Consider the following 15,798-nt stretch of genomic DNA (forward strand, 5'->3'; position numbering starts at 1 on the left):
CACGTGCGTGGACGTGCGGATTTGTGCACACACACGACTGTGCCAAAAAATGCTCGTGTGAGCGAGGCCTTATACAGCGATTGAGAGCAACTGAATGATTTTACGTTGGAACGAGCCAACGATGTATCTGTTTGGTGTAAACGGACCCTTACTGATAGTCCAGAATTTTCTTCATTGTTGAGTGATTTCTCCTCCCGTTGTTCTCTTCTCTGTAGATGGATGGTCATTCGATTCTGATCACAGAGATAGGTCACCTGGTGAGCTCCACACTTCCCAACCCCCTGGTTTATGAGGATCCTTTTGATCGTTCTCTGAAGTACATGGAGAAACACAACATCCTGCAGATATTTCAGGTAACATATCCCAGATATCCCACTACCCAGAATATGGGAACCACTAGAATATTAGGCGCTTCTCCACTCCAGATTGCAGATGCAAAGGTATCCTTTATACTGTATCCTTTCAGAGAAAAGGTTTGTGAAACAATACTGCCCCTATGTGCTCATACTTGTTATTGCAGCGCTGTAAATGATCTTTATCTATCTCATGTTTTAGTTATGGTTATGAATTTCCAAACTTTGTTTAGACCTGTATAAAGGGGTGTACATTGATTGGAAGGAATGCTGTCATCCAATTGGTGGCGCTGCAGAGGCATTGTTCCAACTTCCTTATTTGCATATTAACCAGAGAAGCATGCATGGCCTTATAAGCCTCCTCACTCACCTTCAAGGTGCTCTCCTCAAGGAGACACAATACCCCTCCCGACTCATGCTTTAGTTACTGATGGCACCTTCTAATAGAATTACAACTGTTTATTATAATTTTCTCTTCCTTATCCTTTGCTTTATTTTAGGAGATCACAGAAGACCTAGTGTTCGAAAAACCTGAGGATCCACTGGGATTTATGCTTGGAAAGGTGAATCATAAATTGCAACCCCAACTGTACTGTATACTGAGAGTGCAATTCAAGCCAAATAAAATATTGTACTTGTCATGATCCCAATTCACGTTCATCAATATTATCTGCAATTGTATTGACTTTATGTTAAAGTGCCTCCTATGTGCAAGAATAAAATTATTATTATAATAACTCATATTTACAAAAATATGACTGCTATAATACTGCCCCATATGTACGAGACTATAACTACTATAATACTGCCCCCTATGTACAAGCATATAACTACTATAATACTGCCCTCTATGTACAAGCATATAACTACTATAATACTGCCCTCTATGTACAAGAATATAACTACTATAATACTGCCCCATATGTACGAGACTATAACTACTATAATACTGCCCCCTATGTACAGGAATATAACTACTATAATACTGCCCTCTATGTACAAGAATATAACTACTATAATACTGCCCCCTATGTACAAGCATATAACTACTATAATACTGCCCCCTATGTACAGGAATATAACTACTATAATACTGCCCCCTATGTACAGGAATATAACTACTATAATACTGCTCCCTATGTACAAGAATATAACTACTATAATACTGCCTCCTATGTACAAGAATATAACTACTATAATACTGCCTCCTATGTACAAGAACATAACTACTATATTACTGCTCCCTATGCACAAGAATATAACTACTATAATACTGCCCCTATGTACAAGAATATAACTGCTATAATACTGCCCCCTATGTACAAGAATATAACTGCTATAATACTGCCTCCTATGTACGAGAATATAACTACTATAATACTGCCCCTATGTACAAGAATATAACTACTATAATACTGCCCCTATGTACAAGAATATAACTACTATAATACTGCCCCTATGTACAAGAATATAACTACTATAATACTGTCCCCTATGTACAAGAATATAACTACTATAATACTGCTCCTATGTACAAGAATATAACTACTATAATACTGCCCCTATGTACAAGAATATAACTACTATAATACTGCCCCCTATGTACAAGAATATAACTACTATAATACTGCCTACTATGTACAAGAATATAACTACTATAATACTGCCTACTATGTACAAGAATATAACTACTATAATACTGCCTCCTATATACAATAATATAACTACTATAATACTGCCTCCTATATGCAATAATATAACTACTATAATACTGCCTACTATGTACAAGAATATAACTACTACAATACTGCCTCCTATGTACAGGAATATAACTACTATAATACTGCCCCCTATGTACAAGAATATAACTACTATAATACTGCTCCCTATGTACAAGAATATAACTGCTATAATACTGCTCCCTATATACAAGAATATAACTACTATAATACTGCTCCCTATATATAAGAATATAACTACTATAATACTGCCCTCTATGTACAAGAATATAACTACTATAATACTGCCCCCTGTGTACAAGAATATAACTACTATAATACTGCCCCCTGTGTACAAGAATATAACTACTATAATACTGCTCCCTATGTATAAGAATATAACTGCTATAATACTGCCCCCTATGTACAAGAATATAACTACTATAATACTGCTCCTATGTATAAGAATATAACTACTATAATACTGCCTCCTATGTACAAGAATATGACTACTGTAATACTGCAGAACACAGGCGGTACAGGAATTACATATGTAAATCAGTTATTAGGAAGCAAACTGGGAAGAGGCGGTAAGGAGGTGCAGGGGTAGAGGTCGTATGCAATAAGCAGGGTAGAAGGTACGGGGAGCTATAGGGAGAGAGCAGGAGATTTGGTATGCCTCCCTGAATAGGTGAGTTTTTAAGGCACGTCTGAAATTGTCCGGATGCCTTGGCGTAGAGCGTTCCAGAGAATGGGTGCTGCTCTGGTGAGGTTCTGGAGGCGAACATGTGAGGTTCATATTAGAGGGGTGTTTAGTCTGAGTGTTTGTTAGCGAATCAGAGTGTGCAGGCTGGGTGGAGTACGGACAGGAGGGAGGCGATGTACGGTGGCGCGGCGCCATGGAGAGCTTTGTGGGTGAGTGTGAGGAGTTAAAATTTCGTTCTGCAGTGGTTGGGCAGCCAATGCAGTGACTGGCATAGTGTAGAGGTGTCTGAGAAATGATTGGAGTGGAGCGAGTCTGGTGCAGGGAAGGCCAATGAATACTTAGTTGCAGTAGTCAAGTCAGGAGTGGATTAGGGCGACAACAAGTGTCTTTAACGCGTCTGTGGTGAGGAACAGACAGATTTTAGCAATATTTCTGAGGTGCATGTGGCATGTTCGGGCCAGAGATTGGATGTGGGAGGTAAAGGAGAGATCCCAGTCCAGTGTGACCCCCAAGGCAGCGGGCGTGCTGTCTGGCGGTTATGGTGGTGCCAGACACTGGAATGGAGATGTTGAGGGGAGGTCACTTGGAAGGTGGAAAGACGAGAAGGTCAGTTTTAGAGAGGTTAAGTTTGTGAAAAAGGGTGAACATAGTATTAGAGACAGCGGACAGACAGTTGGTGATATTTTGGAGGAATGGTTCAGAGGTGTCATGGGAGGAGGTGTATAGTTGGGTGTCATCAGCGTAGAGATGGTATTGGAGGCCGAATTTGCGGAAGGTTTGTCCAATTGGGGCTGTGTGGATAGAGAAGAGAAGGGAACCAAGGACTGAGCCCTGAAGGACCCCGACAGCGAGAGAAAGTGGAGAGGAGATACAGCCAGCAAATGAGATGCTGAAAGAGCGGTCAGAGAGGTAGGAGGAGAACCGGGAGAGAGCAGTGTCCTTTAGGCCGATAGAGCGGAGCATAGTGAGAAGGAGGTTATGGTCGACAGTGTCAAATGCAGCAGAGAGGTCGAGGAGGATTAGTAGGGGGTAGTTGCCTGTAGACTTTGCCGTCATTAGGTCTTTTGATACTTTTGTGAGGGCAGTTTCGGTCGAGTATAGAGGGCGGAAGCCAGACTGGAGGGGGTCTAGGAGAGAGTTGTCAGAGAGAAAGCGTATGAGGCAGAAGTAGACCAGGCATTCAAGTAATTTGTAGATGAAGGGGAGGTTTGAGACTGGTCGGTAGTTGACAGCTTTCGTCTGGTCAATGGTTGTTTTTGTTTTAGCAAAGGAGATATGTTAGAGTGTTTGAATGATAGTGAGGAGACAAGGGAGATGAAGTAGATCTTTTTGGCATGGTGAAGAGCGAGGTTATTGGTATTAAGCATGAATTTGAAGTGGAGGAAGTCTGCAGGCGACTTTGATTTTCTCCACAGCCCTTTGGCACACCTGGAGCACCGCCGGATGAAGCACATTTGGGACATGAGCCGAGGTAGCCATGGTCTGCGGTTAATGGCTCGGGTCACTGCTGGTACTGCTTCATCCAGGGCACGTCTGAGGGTTGTGTGGTAGTGTTCGGCTGCTAGGTTAGAGCAAGAGAGGAGAGAGTTAGGGGACAGGGAGGAGTGGATGGTTAGATGAAATGTTGGGTGTGAACGTTCTGCAGGTTCCTACAGGTGCAAAAGATAGGAGGGTCAGGGGAGATGCTAGGGTGCCTGATGGAGAAAGAGAGGAGGTTGTGATCCGAGAGCAGAAAAGAGAAGTTAGTAACGAGGGAGGCAGAGTACAGGCGGACGAAGATTAAATTGAGAGTGTTGCCATCTCTGTGAGTGGGGGAGCCTCTGAGTTGTGATAGGCCGAGGGAGGAGGTGAGAGTTAGAAGCTGGGAGGCAGATGAGGAGCTGGGGTCATTAGTACGGATATTGAAATCTCCAAGAATGAGGATTGGGATTTCACAGGATAGAAAGTGGGGGAGCCAGGCAGTGAAGTGGTCTAGGAATAGTCCGCTGGGGCCGGCAGATGGGCAGAGAGAGTGGGCGGAAAAGTCGTAGGGTGTGAACTTCGAATGACTGGAAGTTGAGCGAGGGAGGCGAGGGAATGACTTGGAAGGTATATTTTGGCGATAGGAGAACACCTCCTCCTCCTCCGGGCCTGTCGTCCAATCAGGGGGTGTGGAAGAACTTCAGGCCATCATAGGACAATGCTGCAAGGGAGGTGGTATCGGACTGCTGTATCCAGGTTTCGGTGAGGGCGAGCAGGATGAAGTGTTTGATGGTGAAGAGGTTGTGGAATATAACTACTATAATACTGCCCCATATGTACAAGAATATAACTACTATAATACTGCCCTCTATGTACAAGAATATAACTACTATAATACTGCCCCCTATGTACAAGAATATAACTACTATAATACTGCCCCCTATGTACAAGAATATAACTACCATAATGCTGCCCCCTATGTAGAAGAATATAACTACTATAATACTGCCCCCTATGTACAAGAGTATAACTACTATAATACTGCCCCCTATGTACAAGAATATAACTACTATAATACTGCCCCCTATGTACAAGAATATAACTACCATAATGCTGCCCCCTATGTAGAAGAATATAACTACTATAATACTGCCCCTATTCACAAGAATATAACTACTATAATACTGCCCCCTATGTACAAGAGTATAACTACTATAATACTGCCCCCTATGTACAAGAATATAACTACTATAATACTGCCCTATATGTACAAGAATATAACTACTATAATACTGCCCACTATGTACAAGAATATAACTACCATAATACTGCCCTATATGTACAAGAATCTAACTGCTATAATACTGCCCCCTATGTACAAGAATATAACTACTATAATACTGCCTCCTATGTACAAGTACATAACTACTATAATACTACCCCCTTATGTACAAGAATATAACTACTATAATACTGCCCCCTATGTACAAGAATATAACTACAGTAATACTGCCTCCTATGTACAAGAATATAACTACTATAATACTGCCTCCCTATGTACAAGAATATAACTACTATAATACTGCCCCCTATGTACAAGAATATAACTACTATAATACTGCCTCCTATGTACAAGAATATAACTACTATAATACTGCCCCCTCTGTACAAGTATATAACTACTATAATACTGCCTCCTATATACAAGAATATAACTACTATAATACTGCCTCCCTATGTACAAGAATATAACTACTATAATACTGCCCCCTATGTACAAGAATATAACTACTATAATACTGCCTCCTATGTACAAGAATATAACTACTATAATACTGCCCCCTCTTTACAAGTATATAACTACTATAATACTGCCTCCTATATACAAAAATATAACTACTATAATACTGCCCCCTTATGTACAAGAATATAACTACTATAATACTGCCCCCTATGTACAAGAATATAACTACAGTAATACTGCCCCCTATGTACAAGAATATAACTACTATAATACTGCCCCCTCTGTACAAGTATATAACTACTATAATACTGCCTCCTATATACAAGAATATAACTACTATAATACTGCCCTCTATGTACAAGAATATAACTACTATAATACTGCCTCCTATATACAAGAATATAACTACTATAATACTGCCCCCTATGAACAAGAATATAACTACTATAATACTGCCCCCTATGTACAAGAATATAACTACTATAATACTGCCCCCTATGTACAAGAATATAACTACTATAATACTGCCCCTATGTACAAGAATATAACTACTATAATACTGCCCCCTATGTACAAGAATATAACTACTATAATACTGCCCCCTATGTACAAGAATATAACTACTATAATACTGCCCTCTTTGTACCAGGATGCTAGTATTATTATAGCTCTGCCCCATATATCCCTATAATTGCCATGTAAACTGCACATTCTATTAGAATAGAGATACTTGCACAGTTCTGTAATATAATCCCCACAGAGCGCCTCTATAATCTCTACATTACTTGTATGTAATCAAGGATCTCCCTGCAGTTTATTTTCAAACAGCAGACTTAGTAGAAAGGAAAAAGTCAATATTGGTGAGTTGCAGTGAGAAAATATGAACACTGAGAAATATACACTTAGCGAAGTCGCTGTCGTTGGGTAGATTCTGCAGCGATAAATGATATTGATTGCTACGTTAATCTCGGGGCTGTTTTGCCGGCACTAATGAGAGTCTGGTTACAGCCACTGTACCGCCATTACTTCGCACCTCTAATGCAAATATCAATATCGGAGCATGCGTTAGAATAAATAAAGCTGCGCTACATACGCCTCTTATTGTTTTTACTGCTAAACAACCTCAATATATAGTCACAAAGACATTACCGTAATCTGCAAAACACACATTATAAACCACGCTAGATAATACAGAGCCAACATTACAGAGGCACAAATAGCTACACAGCCCAAGTCCCGGGAATGAGGCTGCAACCTAATAATAAAGCCAAGAGAGCAGGAAATGAAGGTGAAATGTACGAATAAACATGAGTTTACCAGAGAACACAAAAGTAATAACCTTATTAAATTATGAGAAGCGCAAATGCTGGGTCAGTTCAAACTCATTAAAGTAGTTATATTCCTGCACATAGATGGCAGTATTATAGTAGTTATAGTCTTGTACATAGGGGGGCAGTATTATATTAGTTATATTCTTGTACATAGGAGGCAGTATTATAGTAGTTATATTCTTGTACACAGGGGGCAGTATTATAGTAGTTATAGTCTTGTACATAGGGGGCAGTATTATAGTAGTTATATTCTTGTACATAGGGGGCAGTATTATAGTAGTTATATTCTTGTACATAGGGAGCAGTATTATAGTAGTTATATTCTTGTACATAGGAGGCAGTATTATAGTAGTTATATTCTTGTACACATGGGGCAGTATTATAGTAGTTATATTCTTGTACATAGGAGCCAGTATTATAGTAGTTATATTCTTGTACATAGGAGGCAGTATTATAGTAGTTATATTCTTGTACATAGGGAGTAGTATTATAGTAGTTATATTCTTGTACATAGGGAGTAGTATTATAGTAGTTATATTCTTGTACATAGGGGGCAGTACTATAGTAGTTATATTCTTGTACATGGGAGCAGTATTATAGTAGTTATATTCTTGTACATAGGAGCAGTATTATAGAAGTTGTATTCTTGTACATAGGGGGCAGTATTATAGTAGTTATATTCTTGTACATAGGAGCAGTATTATAGCAGTTGTATTCTTGACCATGGGGGGCAGTATTATAGTAGTTATATTCTTCATCGGGGCAGTATTATAGTAGTTATATTCTTGTACATAGGAGCAGTATTATAGTGGTTATATTCTTGTACATAGGGGCAGTATTATAGTAGTTATATTCTTGCACATAGGAGGCAGTATTATAGTAGTTATATTCTTGTACATAGGGGGCAGTATTATAGTAGTTATATTCTTATACATAGGAGGCAGTATTATAGTAGTTATATTCTTGTACATAGGAGCAGTATTATAGCAGTTGTATTCTTGTACATAGGGGGCAGTATTTTAGTAGTTATATTCTTCATTGGGGCAGTATTATAGTAGTTATATTCTTGTACATAGGGGGCAGTATTATAGTAGTTATATTCTTCATCGGGGCAGTATTATAGTAGTTATATTCTTGTATATAGAGAGCAGTATTATAGTAGTTATATTTTTGTACACAGGGGGCAGTATTATAGTAGTTATATTCTTGTACATAGGAAGCAGTATTATAATAGTTATATTCTTGTACATGGGGAGCAGTATTATAGTAGTTATATTCTTGTAGATAGGGGGCAGTATTATAGTAGTTATATTCTTGTACATGGGGGAGCAGTATTATAGTAGTTATATTCTTGTATATAGGGTGCAGTATTATAGTAGTTATATTCTTGTACATAGGGGACAGTAGTATAGTAGTTATATTCTTGTACATAGGAGCAGTATTATAGTAGTTATATTCTTGTAAATAGGGAAAAGTATTATAGTAGTTATATTCTTGTACATAGGGGGCAGTATTATAGTAGTTATATTCTTGTACATAGAGGGCAGTATTATAGTAGTTATATTCTTGTACATAGGAGGCAGTATTATAGTAGTTATATTCTTGTACATAGGGGGCAGTATTATAGTAGTTATATTATTGTACGCAGGGGGGCAGTATTTTAGAACTTATATTCTGGTACATGGAGGGCAGTATTATAATAGTTATATTCTTGTACATAGGGGGCAGTATTATAGTAGTTATATTCTTGTATATAGGAGGCAGTATTATAGTAGTTATATTCTTGTACATAGGGGGCAGTATTATAGTAGTTATATTCTTGTACATAGGAGGCAGTATTATAGTAGTTATATTCTTGTATACAGGAGGCAGTATTATAGTAGTTATATTCTTGTACATAGGGGGCAGTATTATAGTAGTTATATTATTGTACGCAGGGGGGCGGTATTTTAGAACTTATATTCTGGTACATAGTGGGCATATTATAGTAACTATATTCTTTTCCATAAGTGACATAATTATTGTGAGTTTGGGAAACGTTGTTGGAATCCCTTAGTTAATTTGAATATATATGACTTTTTCTGTTTCTAGTATTCATATAAAAATTAAATATATCAGTATAACAACAAAGTTTTTCTTAACAGTTCACATCACCATGTAATTGTATTGACTATTGTGCTATTCTTATTGTCTAATCTCTGGTTGTATTCTCCATGATGTCATCTGACATGACCTCACGCTGGTTTGTACAAAGAAATTATCCACCATAGCGCCCCTAATAGCTGACGGGTTCAGCATTGACAGTGCAGTGTGCCACAGCCTCACATCACACAATACAATACATGTTCCTTGCTGATTAGGAACATTCCTCGGCAGTATACTCTGCTTATTCACTCATATTCTCGTTACAAGGACCAGGTAGAATGCATTGTTTCACTAATGGTATGAAAATCTTCTCCTCAGCTTTGCTATGTGTCATTATCGTTAACTGTTTGTGATTAGAGCTCCCAATTTTAAAGAGATAGTAACATAAAAGTTTAAGGCAATGGCCCTTTCGCACGAGCGGTGAATCTCATGATTCTCGTTTGCCCAATGGAATGAGCTGGTGACTTCATCATGAGGGGTCCCCCACGCACGGGTGTTGTGTTTAGACTGCACAATACCTGGAGAGTCACGTGGTCCTCGGACACTTATCTTTCAGTGTTTCAGATTCTTATAAACAATCTGTGTTTGAATGGCATGATAAGTGCCCGAGCAGGCGCTGGTTTTTATGCCAACCGAAGCTGAACGACCAACGAGAAGTGCGTGATTCTTGTTAGTCGTCGGCTTGTGTTTAAACTGAACAGTTGTCGTTCATGTTCGTTCAGTTAAACGATAACGTTCTGTGTAAACGGGGGTTAACCTCCAGCGCTGGACAAACAAAGATGGCCGCACTTAGCATCTCTGGCTGCCTGATGCACACTGTGTGCCAGTATGCATTATTAGTCTAAGCGTGCTTCTAGACGCAACGATTAACCTTCAAATGAACGATAATATAAATAGCGTCCGTTCAGTCATTCCTATTCGCTTTTACAGGGAGTTAACGATTCTGAACTATTGTCATTTGAATGAGACAACAATGAATTTGCCTAATGAGTTAACAGTGACGTCATTCACTTGTTCAAACGAGAATAGTCTCCTCTTAAAGGACCCTAAAGCCTCAGGTCCACGGGTGGGTCGGATTCTGCCCACGGGAGCCCGCAGCGGATGCTACCCTGCCCATGCCCATGGATATTTTCTTACCTGTCTGGATGCGGTACGGGTCTTCTTTCTTCTGCACAGTGGATGCGTGCCGGTGCGCAGCATGCGCAGTACTTTTTTTTTTTTAATCTTCTGCTCTTGACGGATCCGTTACACGTCTGCAGTGTCAGCTGCGGGTGTGCCGCAGATCGGACAGATTTCATTGACTTCAATGGAAGCCGTCAGTTTGGGATCTGCAGAAAAATTGAGCAGACTATGATTAGTTTTCCGGACTGAAAGGTCTGCAAATTAAATCTGCATGATTTAATTAATTTGTGGATGCCCATGCATCCCTATGGGCGGCTTGATTTGCAGATCACCCTCAGTGACTACACCTGCTTATATTGGTGGGTGCTGCCCACATGAGCAGTACCAGCCAGTCGGAGCCGCACGTAGTGTCTTAGACTGCCTCTATATACAGTGTGCATCAGGTAGTCAGAGATGTAGTGCGGCCATCTTTTTTTGTCCAGGAGTGGTGGGTTGCTTTAGCTTCACTCGGAACCTTAAAGGACTTGTCCAAGGAGGCTAAATAATTACACAAACCTGCGGCTTCGAACCTCCACTTCCAGCCTGGTTCGACACCGGGTGCATGTGGAATGGCCCCTCTCTCTGTTCTTGTTATGTCATAAAGGGGGCCAGCCGCCTCCAATCACAGTAAACAGGCAGTCATTCATAGATGAACAACTGCCTGTTTACACGGGCCGATGGTCATTCAGTTTTCATTCATGCAGAAACTGAATGACGAACGATAGGCGGATGAATTATCGTTCGTTGTTCGGTCTGTGCGTGCATGTACACTGAAAGATAATCTTTCAGATTCTCGCCGGATTGTATAATTGTATATAGCTGGAATTCCCTTTTGAATTTTGTTTGTCCCTCAAGAATATATAGGTGATCTGTCTCATGAATTTTGGAGCAAAATTAAGCACCAATACTGTAATTCACTCCATCCATGGACATAGTGTAGGCTGGCCTTGGTGCCAGGCGGCATAAAGGGCCCCTCTACCATGTAAGAAGGTACAAGTATTCTAAATGGTACATTGTAGGTGTGGGTCCTATAGGCTTTGCATTGCGGCCAAGGAGCTTCAAGTTACACCTCTGAGCCCATCTATCTTTGTTTCTAGGTCCAGTCTATGATCGCCAGTAAGGAGGAGCAGTAATGATCTGCGGTGCCGGTTGGGAAGAAATACCCCCGTTTCAACCATTGGATTCAGCGGCCTCTGCTATGAAGGAGCATGTAACATCAGGAGAGACTTCTAACTTCTAGTGATACTAATCCTCCGGGACAGTCAATGACGCCCTCTAAGTTATATATGGGCACATCGTCCTACCTGATTTTTTTTTAATCAAGCTTTGTAAGGGAGTGATCATGAGCTTTCCTTATAGTCTTCGTTTTAATTCCTCACCATTTTCAAGATCTCTGCTTGCTGACTGTCAGTGGGAATATTCTTGTTTACAACCAGTGGCTGAAAACTGGCCAGGACCAAAAAGTTCTCCTAGTTGCAGGTTTGCTTCCATCCCATGTGAAGTAAATAATCCTAAACTCCAGACTGATACATTATACCTTCACTGATACATTGTAACAAACCATCAGGACAGGAAGAAGACTTGTGCTGCTGATGTATTTGACGTACAGAGTGTTGTGTAGACTTGATACAACTGCAAAAAAAAAGTCATCTGTAAGACCGACATGCACAAATATGAACTCCATCCTTTTGAATGAGCTCATACTCATGAGCGATTTTTATTTATTTTTTTCCACGTGGCACCGGGATGCGATGCGGGAATCAAATCGTGGCGTGTCCTATCTAGCTGCGCGATCTCGCATCACAGCTCCATTGAAAGGAATGGGAGAAACTCCACACTCGTCTGCCATGGCTGTTTTCTTCATCCCCGAAGTAATGCAAGGCTATTTACACATGAAAGTGCCTTGCATCCTCAGGAATTTCACGTGGATTGCAAGTGTGACATAGGGGTGGGATTCACGGCCCCATATATCCCCTGCCCGTGTGAAGTTAGCCTTAGAAGTATTTGGTCTATAGATGATTTCAGTCTCTGGATGTAAACTAGAATGCTTCCATTCACTGACAGCAAGCAGCAGTGTACCTTATGAGCAAGTGGAATCAGGTCAGGCTTTATCAATCAGAAAATCGGCAGTGGAACATATCGTCAGAAGCATAGGAGACCGTGGCACTGGGGTTATTAATTGAAAGTACAGTACATGGTGCAATTGCAGTGGATTTGTGGGAAATCTCAGCTATGTGCTATGACATGTTTTCACCTGATTTGCAGATTTTGAACATGTCAGATCTGCTGTGGATTGGACTCGGATGTGCTGCAGATTCTTCCCAGTGACTTCAATTGGGAAGAAACGAATCCACAAGTAAATCCACAGCCAAATCCATAAGTGAGGATTTCAAGACCATTGACCCATTTCTGTTTGTCAGCTTCCTCAGGAATATCTGCACTGGCAAATCTGAACAATTTGATGTGGATACTAGAATCTATCTATCTATCTATCTATCTATCTATCTATCTCTCATATCTATCTATCTATCTATCTATCTCATATCTATCTATCTCTATCTCATATCTATCTATCTATCTATCTCATATCTATCTATCTCTATCTCATATCTATCTATCTATCTCATATCTATCTCCTATCTATCTATCTCCTATCTATCTCATATCTATCTATCTATCTATCTATCTATCTATCTATCTCATATCTATCTATCTCTATCTATCTACCTATCTCATATCTATCTATCTATCTATCTATCTAATATCTATCTATCCCACATCTATCTATCTATCTATCTAATATCTATCTATCCCATATCTATCTATCTATCTATCTATCTATCTATCTATCTATCTATCTATCTATCTATCTATCTATCTATCTCATATCTATCTATCTATCCATCTATCTATCTATCTATCTCCTATCTATCTATCTCTATCTATCTATCTATCTCATATCTATCCATCTATCTATCTATCTATCTATCTCCTATCTATCTATCTATCTATCTATCTATCTATCTATCTATCTATCTATCTATCTCATATCTATCTATCTCATATCTATCTATCTATCTATCTATCTATCTCATATCTATCTCATATCTATCTATCTATCTATCTATCTATCTATCTATCTATCTATATCATATCTATCTATTTATCTATCTATCTATTTCTATCTATCTATTTCTATCTATCTCATATCTATCTATTAGAGATGAGCGAGCACCAAAATGCTTGCAGGGGGAGGAGGCTGGAAGAGCTGGGAGGAGTGCACTGAGCTCCCGCCCCCTCTCCGTCCCTCACCGCAATTGTCAATGGGAGGGGACAGAGCTAAATTCTGGGATTTAGCTCCTCCCCTTTCATTGCAAATAGTGCTGAGGGGCGGAGAGGGAGCAAGAGCTCAGTTCACTCCTCCCAGCTCTTCCAGCCTCCTTCCCCTGCAGAGAGGGACACCGTATATTGGCCAGGCGTGAAAACCCGGCCGATGTACGGTCGTCTGAATAAGCCCTCATGCTGTGAATCGCATGTTGCAGAGATGTGATGCGTTTTTCACAAAACACATCGCACTCGCAGCAGAAATCGTAAAGGAGTGAATGTACCCTTAGCCTGTGTTGTATTTCTTATGGTGGATTTAGACGAGCGTAGACACAACCATGCTTGCCGGCGCCACGCAATGCCATTTCCTATTCTCGTACGAGACCCACACAATCTTAGGACATGCAGCATTTTTTCAAACTCGGACCGTTTACTTGAGTGAGAAAATCACTGCTGTGATTGAACCCCAATCAAATGAACGGGTTCTTTTTCCGTATAAGTTCCGTCCATCATATGTTATAAGTGTGTATAAATATGCATGCCTCTTCAGATCCAATCCATAAGCCAGAAGAAGTACCCTGCGTTGGTACGAAAGCTCGCTATTATTACATCATGTATTTTTGTTAGCCATTAAAAGGTATCATATCTACAAGACTACGTCGTTTCTCTTACTGAGAACAATCACATTTTACCGTCCATCTCAGACATGGAGAGAAGTCGCTTGGAATTCTTCCCTGTGTGAATATGGCCTCCGTTTCACCGGCTGAAATCCTCCTGTTCTTAAGTTAGCATTTTCCCTGTCTTGCATGACTGATAACAGGGAGCAGTAGATCGTATTCAGTGCCTCTTGCTGTACATATACCATGTTTTCCACTAGTTAATCATGTATAATTCCTTTCTCCGCCTGCTCCTGTCTCACACCGTGTCGCCGCACTTTGTCTTCCCATCTAATCATGAATCCCATGTTGTCTGATTGACTTCTACATCAACTGCTATGCAAACGAGGCTCTTGATTGTGGCGCCTCACAACTGGCACATCATCACGTACAGATGTGCCGCAGGACAGGAAGGGAGGCTGATCACTACACATCTGATGCCTCATTCAGCTCAATGCACAGAATAAAAATCAGATTATTCTCTTGTATCGTCAGCGTGTTATATCTTCATCCAAGTCTCTGGTGTATCTAAGCTGATCAAGAGGGTTACTGTCTGCTTAGCTGCTTACTTTAGGCTTCCTACTGTTAAAGTTGCATTGCACCGGAATTTCATACAATGCAATGAAACTCAAAGGAAGGAAACATGGGAAGGAAACATGGGTTACAAAAAAATCGTAAAACGTGGCTGTATAGAGCACGTCACTAATTTTTTTCCTTGCAAGATAAAGAGGTAAAGTCCCCAGGTGGAAGCACCGAGTCGTGACAACTCCTAGGGTGATGTCACATCATGACATTTTCTTGGCAGACTGTTTTTGCAGGGTGGTTTGCCATTGCCTTCCCCAGTCATCTTTACCCCCCAGCAAGCTGGGTACTCATTTTACAACCCTTGGAAGGATAGAAGGCTGAGTCAACCTTGAGCCACTACCTGAACCATGCAGGGATTGAACCCGCAACCTTCAGGTCATGAGTGAGAGCTTAGGACTGCATACTGCTGCCTTAACCCATGACACAAAACATTGCTAATGTGAAGGTACCCATTGGAAAGCATGGGCTCCACATAATGCGATATAAAGCGCCGTCGCATCGCGAAAAAAATGACGTGATTTTGTAGTCCGTGTGAAAGCAACCATAATGTTGCAGTTTTGAAGTAACACACGGATCTTGACATGTATCGAATTCAAGCCCCATAGGGATACAAT

At 40.3% G+C, this 15,798-nt stretch overlaps 1 protein-coding gene across 3 annotated transcripts in view; it reads left to right on the plus strand.

Annotated features, from left to right (window-relative positions):
* The window catches only part of TEX55 (testis expressed 55), a 177,220-nt gene extending 163,983 nt beyond the window's left edge, over window positions 1-13,237 (plus strand). For all 3 annotated transcript variants that reach the window (XM_066599348.1, XM_066599349.1, XM_066599347.1), the window contains exons 4-6: window positions 216-353; window positions 854-916; window positions 11,717-13,237. In XM_066599348.1, the coding sequence (XP_066455445.1) occupies window positions 216-353; window positions 854-916; window positions 11,717-11,752 (237 nt within the window). In that variant the 3' untranslated portion in view covers window positions 11,753-13,237. The remainder of the gene's footprint in view (window positions 1-215; window positions 354-853; window positions 917-11,716) is intronic.
* The last annotated feature ends 2,561 nt before the right edge of the window (window positions 13,238-15,798 follow it).

Source organism: Eleutherodactylus coqui, chromosome 4, assembly GCF_035609145.1.
Source record: "Eleutherodactylus coqui strain aEleCoq1 chromosome 4, aEleCoq1.hap1, whole genome shotgun sequence".
In the NCBI taxonomy this organism is placed as follows: Eukaryota; Metazoa; Chordata; class Amphibia; order Anura; family Eleutherodactylidae; genus Eleutherodactylus; species Eleutherodactylus coqui.